General features: G+C 44.7%; 1 protein-coding gene across 2 annotated transcripts in view; it reads left to right on the top strand.

The window, feature by feature from the left end:
- Nucleotides 1-15,536, top strand: part of GPATCH1 (G-patch domain containing 1) — a 40,576-nt gene that overhangs the window by 18,546 nt on the left and 6,494 nt on the right. Inside the window, exons 9-17 of one of the 2 annotated variants that reach the window (XM_040446221.1) lie at nucleotides 633-712; nucleotides 4,001-4,205; nucleotides 5,949-6,245; nucleotides 7,480-7,658; nucleotides 7,904-8,031; nucleotides 8,697-8,824; nucleotides 9,161-9,327; nucleotides 13,773-13,989; nucleotides 15,254-15,361. In XM_040446221.1, the coding sequence (XP_040302155.1) occupies nucleotides 633-712; nucleotides 4,001-4,205; nucleotides 5,949-6,245; nucleotides 7,480-7,658; nucleotides 7,904-8,031; nucleotides 8,697-8,824; nucleotides 9,161-9,327; nucleotides 13,773-13,989; nucleotides 15,254-15,361 (1,509 nt within the window). Of the gene's footprint in view, nucleotides 1-632; nucleotides 713-4,000; nucleotides 4,206-5,948; nucleotides 6,246-7,479; nucleotides 7,659-7,903; nucleotides 8,032-8,696; nucleotides 8,834-9,160; nucleotides 9,328-13,772; nucleotides 13,990-15,253; nucleotides 15,362-15,536 lie in introns of both variants that reach the window. The other variant, XM_040446220.1, reaches the window with a different exon arrangement.

Raw genomic sequence — 15,536 nt, 5'->3', positions numbered from 1 at the left:
TGAGGGCATCGGTCATTCTGTTTTCTGAGTGATCTTTAGTGATCTTTATCTCTTCTTAGAATTTTGTTTGAGAAAAAGACAGAAGTACCTTTTAATTTGGACTGAGATTAGATTACAGGCTGGCCTGTTTGCATTGTCTTCTGTGCCTTATTTGGATAGTTGCTAAGGAAACTGGGGAGTAGTCTTCCCCTGGTTCTTCACCTGGTTTTAGAAATGACTCTCTTATTGTCAGGATTTTGCTTTTATCCATACTTAGCCTCTTAATGTTTTTTCTTGAGATCTTTTACTCCATAGAGTATACTCTTTGGTACACCTCACCTTAGGTCCTCCTAAGCTAGGCTTTTTATCTAAAAGCAATATTGAGGTACTTGTCTTGGAGAGCCGTGGCCTCACATCTGGGGCAGCCTAATCAACGGAGGGTGCCGCGGGCCCGGCTGCCGGTGGCTGAGTCAACAGAGGTGTGACGGCTTTACGTGCATTCTTCCCTCCCCTTTACTGCTATCTCTGCAAGATACCATGTATGACTTGTGGTATTTACGTTCTTGGAGATTAAAAAAAAAAAACAACTGACGTCTTTTGTCCCATTCTAATCTTCTCTGCTTCCGGAATTAATCGATGACATCATTTTGCAGAATCAGAGAAAGATCTTCGATACATTGGCAAAATTTTGGATGGATTTTCCTTGGCTTCTAAACCCTTATCGTCTAAAAAAGTAAGGAAAAAAATTTTGTTTATTTATTTATTTTATGCTTTAGTACTTAAAATATTCGCTGCTAGGTGACCTGAGTTATTACGTTAACAACTGAAAAGTAAGTGAATTCTGTTTTCAGAAAGCAACAGCATAATTATTAGTGATTGTCCAGGAAAACATGTTCTGCATTAGAAATGTCAGTAATCACATTGTATCCAAAATATCTAACTGCTAATCTTTTTTTAAAAAAAAATTTTTTTTTTCAACGTTTATTTATTTTTGGGACAGAGAGAGACAGAGCATGAATGGGGGAGGGGCAGAGAGAGAGGGAGATACAGAATCAGAAACAGGCTCCAGGCTCTGAGCCATCAGCCCAGAGCCTGACGTGGGGCTCGAACTCATGGACCGTGAGATCGTGACCTGGCTGAAGTCGGACGCTTAACCGACTGCGCCACCCAGGAGCCCCAACTAATCTTTTTTTTAAAGATTATTTATTTTTTGAGAGAGAGACAGAGTATTGAGTGGGAGAGGGGCAGAAAGAGAGGGAGACACAGAATCTGAAGCAGGCTCCAGGCTCTGAGCTGTCAGTACAGAGCCCAATGCCGGGCATAAACCCACGAGTCGCGAGATCATGTACCTGAGTGGAAGTCGTTGGACACTTAACCAACGGAGCCACCCAGACACCCCTTTTTAATTTTTTTTAATGTTTATTTCTGAGAAAGAGAGAGAGACAGAGACAGAGCACAAGCAAGGGAGGGGCAGAGAGAGAGGGAGACAGGAATCTGAACAAGGGTCCAGGTTCTCAGCTGTCAGCACAGAGCCCTATGTGGGGCTTGAACCCATGAACTGTGAAATCATGACCTGAGTCAAGGTCGGATGCTTAACTGTCTGAGCCATCCAGGTATCCCTAAATTGCTAATCTTTAAAAAAAATTTTTTAATGTTTATTTATTTTTGAGGCAAAGAGACAGAGTGTGAGTGGGGAGGGGCAGAGAGGGAGGGAGACACAGAATCCAAAGCAGGCTCCAGACTCTGAGCTGTCAGCACAGAGCCTGACGCGGAGCTCGAACTCATAAACCGCAAGATCGTGACCTGAGCTGCAGTCTGATGCTCAACCGACTGAGCCACCCAGGTGCCCCTAAATTGCTAACTTTTTAAATCCAAGTTTTAAGTAAATGGTTATTTCCATTAAAAAAAGAATTACATTAGAAACTGGTGGGAAAACGGAATTGGTATAATTCCAAGGGCAATGTAACTTAAGGAAAAGTAGAAAATTTTAAGTCAGAAAAGCCCCCATTGCTGCCTCCTCCTGAGTGCAGGGAAGAGTGTTGGCCGGTGTGGACAGGGTTCCTCGAACTCCTTGTCTGGGCAAGCAGAAGGAAGAGAGGCTGCGTGCATGCAGGTCAGGTCCCATGGAGAACTCCACATGCCTTTCCAGATAGTCCTGTTTTTTCGTGAGGTCATTGTGCAGCTTGGGCCAAGTGGTAATTTGTCTCTGACCCCCATCAGAGCCACGTCCCCACAGGCAAGCATCACTGGGTGATGGTGCTGGCAGCTCAGGTGAGGCTCCTGGCCATTCGCCTTGTTGGCATCCCTTTTTTAGATTGTTCCATCCTTTAATTTGCTCTCTGTTTTTGTATTCAGCAAATGTCTGTTAAGTGCCTTTGTGGCTTGGCCCATGGTTCTTCAGAAGAGGGGAGGCCAGGGGCAGTGCCGCCTGAAACACCACATTCGGTGTTACAGCAGCTTTGATTTGTTTAGTCGTGAAAATGTTGTAACAGCGAGCAGAATATATTCAGAACAGCTTTGGGCACATGGTAAACTGATACTTTTACCAGAAATGTCAAGTAACGTCAAAGGACGATGCTAGTTTTTTACATGTATGAGAGCATAAAAAAGGCTGAGAAGTACTCGCTTGACTCAGGGCTTGAGGACTCACTTCCTCCAGGACTAAGTCCTGGCCCCCAAGGACAGCCTATTCCTGTGGGGGTGCCAGATGCACAGATTCACTGCAGTGAGGCAGAGGGCTGTATGTGGGGAGACAGACGTCGGGGGTTCCTGAGGTGCAGCTTGCTGGAATAGCGCTCCGCGTGGGAACAGTTCAGAGAAGGGCTATGTTCACTTAGCCTTTCACAGGCAAGTATTCTACATATGGGCTCAAAACCCAGCCTCTTTATCCAGAGGCCAAACAGAACGTGATTTAGCGGAGGGAGTGGGATGCTTTGAATCCAGTGGAGGATATTAATGAGAGTTGTGGCCACGCACCCCCTCCCCTTTCTGCCACGCTCCTCTGGATTCGGGTGTCGCGGCCACATAAGAGTGTTTGCCCACTGATCTGGGAGTCCGTATGTTCAGAGGAGGTGGTTGGGCTAAGGCGATAAACAGTGAGATGTCCTGGCAGTGACACTAGCATTCTGCTGCAGGCTGTCACTGTGCCGGGTGCTTCCCTAGGCTGCGTGGTTCAGCCACCTGGGCTGCTTGGGAGACCCCGCCTGGCGCCAGCTTTGTGGGGTGGGATGCGGACGTCACTGTTGTCAAACCCTCTGTGAGCCCCGGAGCCACAGCTGGAGAGCATTCGGTGCTTCACTGGTTACGGAGCTCAGGGTTTCAAGTAGCGGAAGAATCTAGAAAATGGCTTAAATGAGACTGTCCATAAATACATGCTTGTTAGACTCAGAGCAAGGGAGACCTTTCTGTGCAGTAATTTAAAAGTGCGGTATACTTTCTTTTAATGTAGCTGTTCTATCATCATCTGTGCCTGAATTTCTCAGATATATTTCAATTTCAATTCAGTCAGCTTTTGAATTAAAAATACCTCAGATCAAAAAAGTAAGTCCTGAAACTCTCATTTGGAACTGAAATGTAACCAGAAAAATAATTCTGAATGGAAAAATAACTTATTTTAAGTAATTATGTCTTTTCTAAGCCTTGAATCATACTTTTCTAAGTTTTCTAATTTATAGTAGGCCAGTTCTGCATGTGGGCCGATACGTTGTGTTACCTACTGTCATCTTTCTTGTCACATAACACATGCATATTGGCAACTGTCTGCAGAAGTGGGCAGGGGTAACATTCAGGATGTGTGGCCATTGGAACAGTAGAGTCCCGGTGACCCTCCAGATCCAGAATGGATGTTGGCTAGACATCTGGAGAGGCTGTTCCCAGTGCGACCCTCCTGCTGGATGTTGGCCTGGCAAGGGCAGGGTTCACAACACTCATGGGTTATGGGTTCTCTTGGGTAAGTCAAACATGGTCATCTTACAGCCTGTCTTTTCTGAGTTTTGTGGGTTTTTTTTTTTTTTTTTTTAAGACCTACCCACCACCTGAATTGCCGAGAGACTATCGACCGGTACATTATTTCAGACCTGTGGTAGCTGCAACCTCAGAGAACACCCACTTAGTCCAGGTATTGTCAGAGTCAGCTGGGAAGCCAATGCCTGACCCAGGGACACACAGTAGGCACCAGCTGAATGCCTCCAAGCGGGCGGAGTTGCTGGGAGAAACACCCATTCAAGGTATGCGCCACAGAGGTTAAGAACATTACATTGATAGTAATTGGGGTTATCAAAATCAAAACGGAAAGTTGTTTTCTCAGTGACACTTGGTACATGACTGAGTATTCCCACACTGTGAGAACAAAATTGTTCCTTGTGAGCAGTACACATAGCAGTGTACGTATCCTTTATTTCTTAAGACTTGTTTTCTAACACAAGTTTGGGTTGTGCCACTGAAATCGCAGCTCTTGTCTTAAGCTCAGTGGTTTTCAGACTTGTAATAATTGTCCAGGAATGTGGTGCAGATCAGGGACGCCGGTGCCCTCGCTGTCCCTGCACAGCCTGAGAATGTGTGATTTTTTTTTTCCTCAGGGGAAAGGGGACTGTAGCTCTTTCCCGAAAGCCTAAAAGGGACGAGTGCATCTGAAAGTGTGGACAAGTGTGGAGAATCCCCTCTAGGCTGGCACAGAAAGACCCACTGTGAGAGGTGAACTGGGACTTGCCATTCGGGAGCCCAATAGATACCTCAAATACAATAGACCAGAGCGGAAGTCTCGGTTCCCCACTTCCTTTTCCAGGCCCGCTCTTCCTCTGGTCTTCTCCTTGTCAGTGAATGATGCCACCAGTGATCCGCTGCTTAGACCAGAACGTAGGAATCCTGATTCCTGCCCACCCACGTCCATCAGCAGGCCCTTTCAGCGCTGTCCCCAACACACTGGGGATGCCATCATGTCTCTGCCTTTTGGCTGCTTCCAGCCTGGAGTGAGCGCCCACCCTCTTTCGCCCGGACTATTGCAGAGCCTCATTATCAGCCTCCTTTTCCCGCCTTCCCGTCTGCAGTCCCTTCCCCTCAACAGCAGCCGGACGAACCGAATGATATCACTGCCCTTCTTTAAACAGTCCAGTACTTGTCACATTGAAGACAAATGCAGACTCCCCACCAGGCTACGGGATCCAGTCTTGCCTTCTTTTCAAGCCATATCCACTCTCCCTTAACCCCCTGAGGTCTAGCCTTGTGATCCTGCCTCCCGCCCTCTGACCCTGCCCACTGCGATGTACCACATCGGGGCCTTGATGTTCGCCATCTCCTCTGCCTCTGCTCTTCCCTTCTACTTCGGCTTCTTTTACTTAACCCACCACAAATATTATCTCTTTGGAGGCACCTTCCGGGCTTCCCCTGCCCTGTCACATATGCTAGTGAATCCCTGCTCCCCCTCCCAGCCCTCACCTCTAGGTCCCCCTCAGTCATGTCAGCCTGTTTCCTTCATGGTCTTCCTCTCGTAGCCATCCTCTGGTGTTGTTGACTTTGGGTTTCTCTAATTCCCATGCCCCCATGTAGGGGAGCGGGACTTTGTCTCCGGTGTCCTCCTGGCCCAAGACAGTGCTCAGTGGGTGCTATGACAGGAGTGGATGCCGCAGGGGCAGCTGGCTCTGAACCGGGGCTTGTGCCCAGTGGGACTGTGGAGGTGGCGGCTGCCTCAGGCTGGAGATCCGGAGCCTGGAACGTCAGCTTCCTTGTTCTAGGACCACTCGCTCACCTGATAAACATCCAAGTACTGACCTCCATTTTTGCCAACTGTAAAATAGGAGTCATGTTATTTTCACTGTCTAGTTCCCAGGGATAATACGAGTACAGATGAAAAACTAAGACACTCTAATTACGTACATTTGTGATATTGCGCACGTATGTACCACAGAAATGTCACTATGGTTGTCTTACGGTGCTTTTCATTTCTTCCGTATTACTGTTTTTTTTTTTTTTAGGTTCATCTACTTCAGTGTTAGAGTTTCTGTCCCAAAAAGATAAAGAGAGAATCAAAGAAATGAAGCAGGCAACTGACCTTAAAGCAGCTCAACTCAAGGCCAGGAGTCTGGCCCAGAAGGCCTCAAGCAGCAGACCCCAGCCTTCCTCTCCGGACGTGGGGACCTGCTCGTGGCACATGGCATTGAGTGGTGGGACAGCTGCCACGAGAGCCAGCAGCTTCAAACCTTTCGCGAAAGATCCCGAAAAGCAAAAACGATACGAAGAGTTTTTAGTACATGTGACACGGGGTCAGAAAGGTGGGTGCTGGGCCTGGGTCTCCCACCTCTCGGCCAGCGGAAGCAGTCTTGCTGTTCTGGCCCTTGTCCCAGGTTGAAAGTCGAAGTACCCCACTCTGCCGGTGTTTTGCTTTGTCCTGCTGCAAACAGTGCAAAGATTGTAGTGCCTGGCTCTTGACCTCAGAAAGTAGGAGCAAGCAGCTTGTGTTTCTCCATATCTCAAGTCCCAAAGATAGCTGTTGACGTAGAGAACGTGGCTTGGCAGTGGCTACTGCTAAACTACAGACCATTTACTGTGTGCGGATGCCTGCCTCCTGTAAGTGTTGCATTTCACACCAAGAGAACAAGGTCATCTCCCACTTTGTCTTAAAATCCTAATCATCCAGCCCTAAATCATGGCCTAAAAATTGATTTAAAAAGGTAGTTGGCTGTTGAACCATTACAAGGGGGGAAAAAATCACTCTGTGATCTACGGAGTAAATACAGCCAGACTGAGGAGAGGGATTACGCTTATTCATAGCGGTTCTCGTGAGCGTCGTCAGCAAATCGGAGGAGTCGGTTTTCGAAAGCAGACCTAAGAACCCACCCCCAGTGTTTATTTATTAAATTAAAAAAACCCAAAAGTTAGAAAAAGGAGTGTTTTTCTGCCAAGACTTAGGAATATAGTTAGGATGAACTTATCACTGTCCCGGAGTGGTAGCAAGTTCCTGGCTTCAAAGATTTGTTTTGTTTTGTTTTGTTTTGTTTTGTTTTGCTTTGTTTTGTTTTGTTTTGTTTTGAGAGAGAAAGAGAGAGGGCGCAAATGAGCGAGGGGCAGAGAGGGCGGGGAGGCAGAGAGAGAGGATATAGCTGGGTTCACCCAAAGCGGGGCTCATGTTCACCCGGAGTGGAGCCTGAGCTCACCTGATGCGGGACTGAAACTCATGAAACTTGAGATCATGACCTGAGTCAAAGTCAGATGTTTGACCGACTGAGCCACCAAGGCGCCCCTGGCTTTGAAGATTTAACTGAGCATGAGTCCCCAAATGTTTTTCTCTGTTCTGTGTGGTAGACAGAATTCAATAAAAGCATCATGTTGAGGGGGAGAGCGATATAACCTGACAGGTACTCCCCGCCATGCTCTTACAAACCAGGGTACAGATTTGTGGCCTCTCTGGTAAAATCTACAGAGACACAGTGGGACCCACCGGGTGTTCTTCTCTAAGCCCTACGTTCTTCCTAAGAGTGAAGCAGGTTCTCATTCCTTGTACCATAGATGCCCTGGAACGTTGTCTGGACCCCAGTATGACAGAATGGGAGCGAGGCCGCGAGCGGGATGAGTTTGCTCGGGCAGCCCTGCTGTATGTGTCTTCCCATTCGACCTTGTCCTCCAGGTTCACACATGCCAAGGAGGAGGACGATTCAGATCAAGTGGAAGTCCCTCGAGACCAAGAGGTCTGTCACCATCACATCCCTACCTGATGAATTGTAAAATTCAAACAAATATTTTAGATCCCTCAGTGGAATGATCAGAATATATGTGGCATTATAGAATAAGAATGATTTATGCCTTTAGCACAGTGGCGCAGCATAAGCACTGTTTGGAAATTTTGGAAGGTTGCTTGAAAGCTTTTCAGTGAAAGAACACTCAGGGCGGTGGTGTGACCGCTTGATGAAACAGAATAAATGTCTTTTCCCAGAATGATGTCAATGACAAGCAGTCGGCTGTGAGGATGAAGATGTTTGGGAAGCTTACCCGAGACACATTTGAGTGGCATCCTGACAAGCTGCTGTGTAAGAGGTTTAATGTCCCTGACCCTTATCCAGAGTAAGTTGGATAAACCTGTCCTCACATCGGTACTCCTTCCCCCATATTAAAGTTAACTCTCCCCCTAACCTATTCATATAAATTCCCTTTTTCTAGATGAATTTACTTGTAAATGCTTGGAGTTGCAAATTTTGCAGATTTAACTTCTATTAATTTGTTACTAAAAAAAAAAAAAATAATAATAATAATAAGCAAACATCCAGAAAGAAGACTTTATTCTCTACCAAAGATGTGAAACTCAGATATGTCAAGTTACAAAAACTTAATGCTGGTCTGATTTGCCACCTTTTTAATAATCACATATAGTTTACATTTAGAATATTACTTACACTAATTCTTTATAAAAGTTCGACACTTAAATTGAATCTGAGGTTTTGTCAGAAAATTTAGGTATATTTTTAGCAGTGGAGCTTTTCCTTCATGGGAATACATTTTCAAAGTTAAATTCTAGCTCTTACTATAATAAGGGAAACCTCGTGGGCCCTAACATCAGCCATTCCAAATTCTTAAACTGCTTGGAGAAGCGCAATCACCTTCAGGGACCTCTTAGCAAAGAGAAGAGCTAGTGGTGAAAAACACAAGACGGAAAACTTCACACGAACTAGATGTTATCCTCACAGTTGTTATTTGAAATTACATATATGTGTTTTCTTTTCACCCCGCAGTTCAACTTTGGTTGGCTTACCAAGAGTGAAACGTGACAAATACTCAGTCTTCAACTTTCTGACACTCCCAGAGACTGCTTCCTCACCTGCAACTCAAGCAGCGAGTGAAAAAGGGCCACAACACCAAGGTCCTGACAGTGAGTGGGGCTTCCTCGGGCCCATGGCTGACCATGGTTTCAACCCCGATCCTGTTGGAAAGTCTTCGGGGTACACACGGTGTGAGCTCTCCCTCCATTAAGGGAATCGCTCATATGAACACATTAGCGCGTGTTGTAAGAGTCCAGACGTATACTGTTTGGGGTTGGGGCTCTGCCTCAGCACCTGCCATGTTCCCGACACGTTGCACCATGCCTGGCCCACAGTAGGTCTGCTGGTGTTCTTGAATGAATGAAAGAGCTGGAATGGAGAGCTTACCTTTTACTTGCCACATTCTGATATTACGTCTATGTCCTCCCACCTTTCAGAATCACGAAAACCATCGCGATGGGATACATCTAAACAAGAAAAGAAAGAAGATTCCATTAGTGAATTTTTAAGTTTGGCTAGATCAAAAGTTGGCCCACCTACACAAGAGTCCAGCCCTTTAGTCATCAAAGAGGAAGAACATGTGACGGAGTCACTCTCAGATAAGGTATCTGTGGCTTCCAGGTTCTCTTTGCCAGGCTGTCTGGGGCGTTTGCCTTTCTCTGTGATGGTGCTTTGTCATCACTTGATAGGAGGGGTCTGCCAGCTTTCTGAGAAGGGCCAGATAGTAAATATTTTAGTCTTTGTGGGCCATATAGTCTCTATTGCAGCCACTCAACTTTGCTGTCAAATGGGAAAGAAATCACAATGGAATTGTGGCAATATGGAAAAAAATTGGGTTCATCTGTGTTCCAATAAAACTTTATTTACAAGGCAGACAGTGGGTTTGATTTGGCCCAGAGGCTGTAGTTGCCAGCACCTGCTCTACATTACAGTAGTTTCAATCATGTCTTTGATCATATGAGGAAAGGTATAAACTTCTTTGCCAGGGATGCTTTCACTTAGCATCAGCCATTGAAATAAAATTCACTGGGTTTTCTTTTGTGGGGAGCATAAACAAAATATCCATTGGATTTGTAAAAAATTGCTGGTCTAATAGTTGAAAGTTGAATTTAATAAAAAGTTAGTTTTACTTCTTTTTTTTTTAAAAAGAAATCAGTCAAGTATGGACATCTCGCTTAATAAAAACTTACTTTACAGAAACTGTAAAGGAACTTACTTTCTTAGAACATTAATCTATAAGCTAGGAAATAGCACTGCAGATCTTTAGAGAATTTGAGTGTTTTGTGTTGCCTTTTTTGTTTTTTCTTTCTCTGGAATTATCAAAAAGTTGGTTTTATTTCTGATAGCCTCATTTAAAATTATCTTTTAAAGGAACATGCATTAAAATGTGCAGTTCGGTGAGTTTTTATACAAATACAGATTTGTGGAACCACACCACAATCAGGATGCAAAATGGTACCGTCACCCCAAAAAACTCCCTCATGCTGTCCCTTTCTAGTCATACCCTCCCCTCCCTGCAAAACCCCCATCAACCATTGATCTCTTCTCTGTGTCTATAGTTTTGTTCTTTTCAAAATATTACGTAAATGGAATCAGACAATATACGTATATAACTTTTTGAGACTCATACCTTTGAGATTCATCAGTATCATATTATCTTTTTATTTCATAATTTTATTAGTGTTTTATTATTTTTTTATTTTAGAGAGAGAGCGCGAGCAGGAAGAAGGGCAGAGAGAGAGAGAGAGAGAGAGAGAGAGAGAGAGAGAATCTTAAGCAGGTTCCACACTCAGCACAGAGCCCAACAAGGGCTCCCCACGACCCTGGGACCCCACGACCCTGGGATCATGTCCTGAGCCGAAGTAAAGAGTCAGAGATTCAACCGCCTGACCCACCCAGGCGCCCCCCATTTTTTTTTAAGTTTGTTTATTTAGAGAGTGTGAGTGGGGAGGGACAGAGAGAGAGAGAAGTCCATGTAGGCTCCTCACCGTCAGCCCAGAACCCAATGCCGGACTTCAACTCACAAACTGTGAGATCATGACCTGGCCAAAGTTGGACACTTAACCGACTGAGCCACCCAGGTGCCCCATTAACTATTTTGTTAATGATTGCTCTATCATATACATGCTTATTTTCTCACAATTTAATTGGAATTGATATTTTACCACGTCAAGTGGAATATAGAATCTCTACCACTCTGTAGGTCCCTTCACTCTCCAGCTTTATGATGTTGCCTTATGTATTATGTGCACATGTGCTGAAAACCTCATGAGACAGTGTTTTAATTTTTGCTTCCACTTGTTGGACATGTTTAAAGAACTGGTGAGATGACAGTCCGTTTTATTTACTTGGATATTTACCATTGCTATTGCTCTTTCTTCCTTCCTGAAGTGCCAGCTCTCCCTCCTATCATTCCCTGTCTGAGGGACTCCCCTTACTTAGCAGTTCTTTTAGAGAAGTTCCAACTCGAGAGGGCAGTTCTCTTAATTTTCCTTCATCTGAGAATGTGTGTGTGTTTTTTTTTAATTTTTTTTAACGTTTAGTTATTTTTGAGACAGAGAGAGACAGAGCATGAACAGGGGAGGGGCAGAGAGGGAGGGAGACACAGAATCTGAAACAGGCTCCAGGCTCTGAGCAGTCAGCACAGAGCCCGACGCGGGGCTCGAACTCACGGACCGTGAGATCATGACCTGAGCTGAAGTCGGACGCTTAACCAACCGAGCCACCCAGGCGCCCCTGAGAATGTGTGTTTTGTCTGCATTCCTAAAGGGTGTTTTTGCCAGATACAGAATTCTGGGTCAACAGGACTTTCCTTTTAACCGTTTACGAATGTTGTACCACTTCCCTCTGGCCTTCCTGCTTGCCGATGAGAAATTTAGTTATTCGACGTGTTCCCCTCCTTAGAATGATGTGATTTTTCCTCTGGCTGCTCAAGATTTGTACTTTGTCCTTGGTTTTTGCTGTTTGGTTATGATGTATCTGAGTGTGGGTTTCCTCAAGAGTCTTTTGTTTGGGGTTTTGCTGAGCTTCCTGAATCTTGTTTTTCACCAGATCTGGGACGTTTTCAGCCATTATTTTCTCTGCTCCACACTCTCACTCCCCTCCTGTGACTCTGATGACATAAATGTTAGACTTTTTGATATTGGCCCACAGGCCTCTTTTTGGTCTTTTTCTCTCTCTCTGTTTAAATCAGATCATTTCTATTGATCTGTCATCAAGTTCATTGACTCTTTCTTCTGTCATGTCTGTTCTGCTGTTATTATGAGCCCATCTAGTGAATTTCTTATTTTGGTTATTGTATTTTTCATTTCTAAAATCCTCATTTGGTTCTCCTTTATATCTTTTCTTTATTTGCTGAGACCTTTTCATCTTTCTGTCTGTTTGGCCGTATTCTTGGAGCATGCTTATAATAGCTGCTTTAAAGTCTGCCACATAATTCCAACATTTTTATCATTTTGGGGTTAGCGTCTATCAATTGTCTTTTGCCAGTTGAGGTTTTCCTGATTGGTTGTATACCAAGTAATTTTGGATTGCATCCTGGACATTTTGACATTTTGGACATTATGTTATAAGACCTTAGGTCTTGTTTGTTTGTTTATTTATTTTTTAATATATATAATTTATTGTCAAATTGGTTTCCATACAACACCCAGTACTCATCCCAAGAGGTGCCCTCCTCAGTGCCCATCACTCCCTTTTCTCTCTCCCCCACCCCCCATCAACCCTCAGTTTGTTCTCAGTATTTTTTTTTTAATTTTTTTTTCAACGTTTATTTATTTTTGGGACAGAGAGAGACAGAGCATGAATGGGGGAGGGGCAGAGAGAGAGGGAGACACAGAATCGGAAACAGGCTCCAGGCTCTGAGCCATCAGCCCAGAGCCCGACGCGGGGCTCGAACTCCCGGACCGCGAGATCGTGACCTGGCTGAAGTCGGACGCTTAACCGACTGCGCCACCCAGGCGCCCCAGTATTTTTTTTTTTTTAATGAAATTTGTTGTCAAATTGGTTTCCATACAACACCCAGTGCTCATCCCAACAGGTGCCTCAGTACCCATCACCCACCCACCCCTCCCTCCCACCCCCCATCCACCCTCAGTTCTCAGTTTTTAGGTGTCTCTTATGTTTTGGCTCCCTCCCTCTCTAACCATTTTTTTTTCTTCCCCTCCCCCATGGTCTTCTGTTAAGTTTCTCAGGATCCACATAGGAGTGAAAACATGTGGTATCTGTCTTTCTCTGCCTGACTTATTTCACTTAGCATAACACTCTCCAGTTCCATCCACATTGCTACAAAAGGCCAGATTTCATTCTTTCTCATTGCCAAGTAGTATTCCATTGTATAAATAAACCACATCTTTATCCATTCATCAGTTGATGGACATTTAGGCTCTTTCCATTATTTGGCTATTGTTGAGAGTGCTGCTGTAAACATTGGGGTACAAGTGCCCCTATGCATCAGCACTCCTGTATCCCTTGGGTAAATTCCTAGCAGTGCTCTTGCTGGGTCATAGGGTAGGTCTATTTTTAATTTTTTGAGGAACCTCCACACTGTTTTCCAGAGCAGCTACACCAGTTTACATTCCCACCTTAGGTCTTGTTTAAATTTGAGGGAGAATGGTGAAGGTTTGTTTTAGCAGACAATTGACCTAATTAGGTTCAGGCCCCTGCCTTCATTAACCTCTAATTTTGGACCTCTGAAGGCTGATAGACTCTTGAAAACAGGACAGAAGCACTGTGCTGGTTTCAACTGCATTTTTGTGAGTCCTTTGCAATTCTGATTAATGACCTGTCTCCATGAGAACCTTCAGCTACTTCTACCAGTCAGCTCGCTCTGCAGTTGTTGAATCAGAAACATCACAAGAATAAATGCCATGTGAGTGGCCATTGTTTAGTTAGACCATGTGTAGTATGGAGACCCATGTACCTGAGCATAAACATAAGAGTGTGTGTGTGTGTGTGTGTGTGTGTGTGTGTGTGTGTGTGTGTTTCTAGAACGTCTGACTCCCCTCACCTCTGCTTCTTCATTCCTGACTCATTTCATTGTTAATACAGAGTGTAAGCAAAGGTGTGGATTCACAGACTGAAGGAGAAGGGAGCCGCCCATCCATGGACTTATTTAAGGCCATCTTTGCCAGCTCCTCCGATGAGAAGTCCTCATCCTCTGAGGATGAGCAAGGCGACAGTGAGGATGATCAGGCAGGTACCGGGGAAGCTGACTTCAAAAGCTCCCAAGAAACTGACTCGGCGGAAACATCATCCGTGGCACGTGGTATGTCGCTACTTTAGATTTGGGGATCTAAAGAAGAAAATGAGGACGTGTCTAGAGAAGCTGCTTTTTTGTTTAGTGTGCAGTTTTAAACCAGGAGAATTAGCGGGCAGCGATGTTTTAATCTTGTATATTTTCAGTTGTGGATTTGGATGTAAATTTCTGGTGCATTTTTATGATAGTTATGTTTGATAATACCGATTTTCCCACTTATCTTAGTTGAGAAGAATTTAAAAATAGTAGAATTTTTGTTTAAAAAATAGCGTGTTTTTTTTTTTTTTTTAATTGGTTGATGATGAGGTGCTAGGATTATTGGCAACTTTTGGTCCTGAAGTGTACAGGGCTCTTCCGCCAGCCGGGAGTTTGGACAGGAAAGGAAGTCATTGGGCACTTGTCAGGGTGGGAGGTTTTTCAGATGCTTGGGTAGGTGGACAGAATTTTCCATCTCAGCCTTTTGGGGGGGGGGCAGGGAGAGGGGTTTCTAGCCCCGACAGTGTGTGGTAGACTTGGGTATAAGTTTTGAGGGCCTTGAACCAAGAAGTTACATAGAGATCTAAAACATCGCTTATTCTTAGGCAGTTTGCAAATGGCTGTTTCCTATTTCTGTGGAAAAAAGTAACCAGCTTGTTTGTTATTACAAAGCGATGTATACTTGAACTGTAAAAGTTTACAAATATAGAACTGTAGAAAGCCCAGGATCCTTGGAATCCCGCTTCCCCGAGATAAACATTGTCAATACTTTGATGCATGCTTTTCCAGGTTTTTTGCATTTTTCTTTCCTCTGTATGAAAACATAGTCATCTGTTTAAAAAATGGCATTACCAATGTGAACATGGTAGTGTGTTTATATTCAGTTTTCCCCCTCTTTGATCATTTATTTTGAATGAAATTAAGCTTTCTGAGTTGGGACTGTCTTAGATCCCTGTTTGTAAGTTTTTATTCTTCTCTGAGGATATCTTTCCTCGAGGACATCTTGCAACCCTTGAGGTCTCAGTGAGGTGACCTGGAGCGTGTGCTGTATATGCCCCTGTGTTGTCGCCACTGGCGCACTTGCTTGCAGGTGCCTCGTGCGACTGAATTCCCAGCTCAAATGTCCCCGAGGTTGGAGGTCAGGTTTGCCTGCTGTATCCTCAGCAAAGTGGTAAAGAAAAGCTTACATTATCTGGTGGCAACAGGTATTAATTAAAGATTCAAACAGGTTAATATTGGTAAAATATTAATTAATACTAACATAAATAGACAAAATTAATACCCTGGTGTTTTTCAGCTAGCGAGCCGGTAGCCCAGGAGCCCGCACCTTCCTTTCCGATACAAAAGATGCAGATAGATGAAAGAGAAGCGTTCGGCCCACGGCTGCCTCCCGTCTTCTGCCCCAGTGAGTTGAGAGCTCCTTGGTTCACCTGTTTGCATCGGCACCAGCGTCTCCCCTGAGCTGTGACAGCTCTAACCGTGTTATTACTTCCGCCCACCTAGGCCAACACGAGGCTGACCAAATACCTACAGTTGACCTGTGAGCAAGGCGGGGTTTAGGGGCGCCAACACCATGCACG

Source organism: Herpailurus yagouaroundi, unplaced genomic scaffold (genome assembly GCF_014898765.1).
Source record: "Herpailurus yagouaroundi ecotype Mexico unplaced genomic scaffold, PumYag 194, whole genome shotgun sequence".
Classification (NCBI taxonomy): Eukaryota; Metazoa; Chordata; class Mammalia; order Carnivora; family Felidae; genus Herpailurus; species Herpailurus yagouaroundi.
This window is presented reverse-complemented; position numbering and strand designations above follow the sequence as displayed.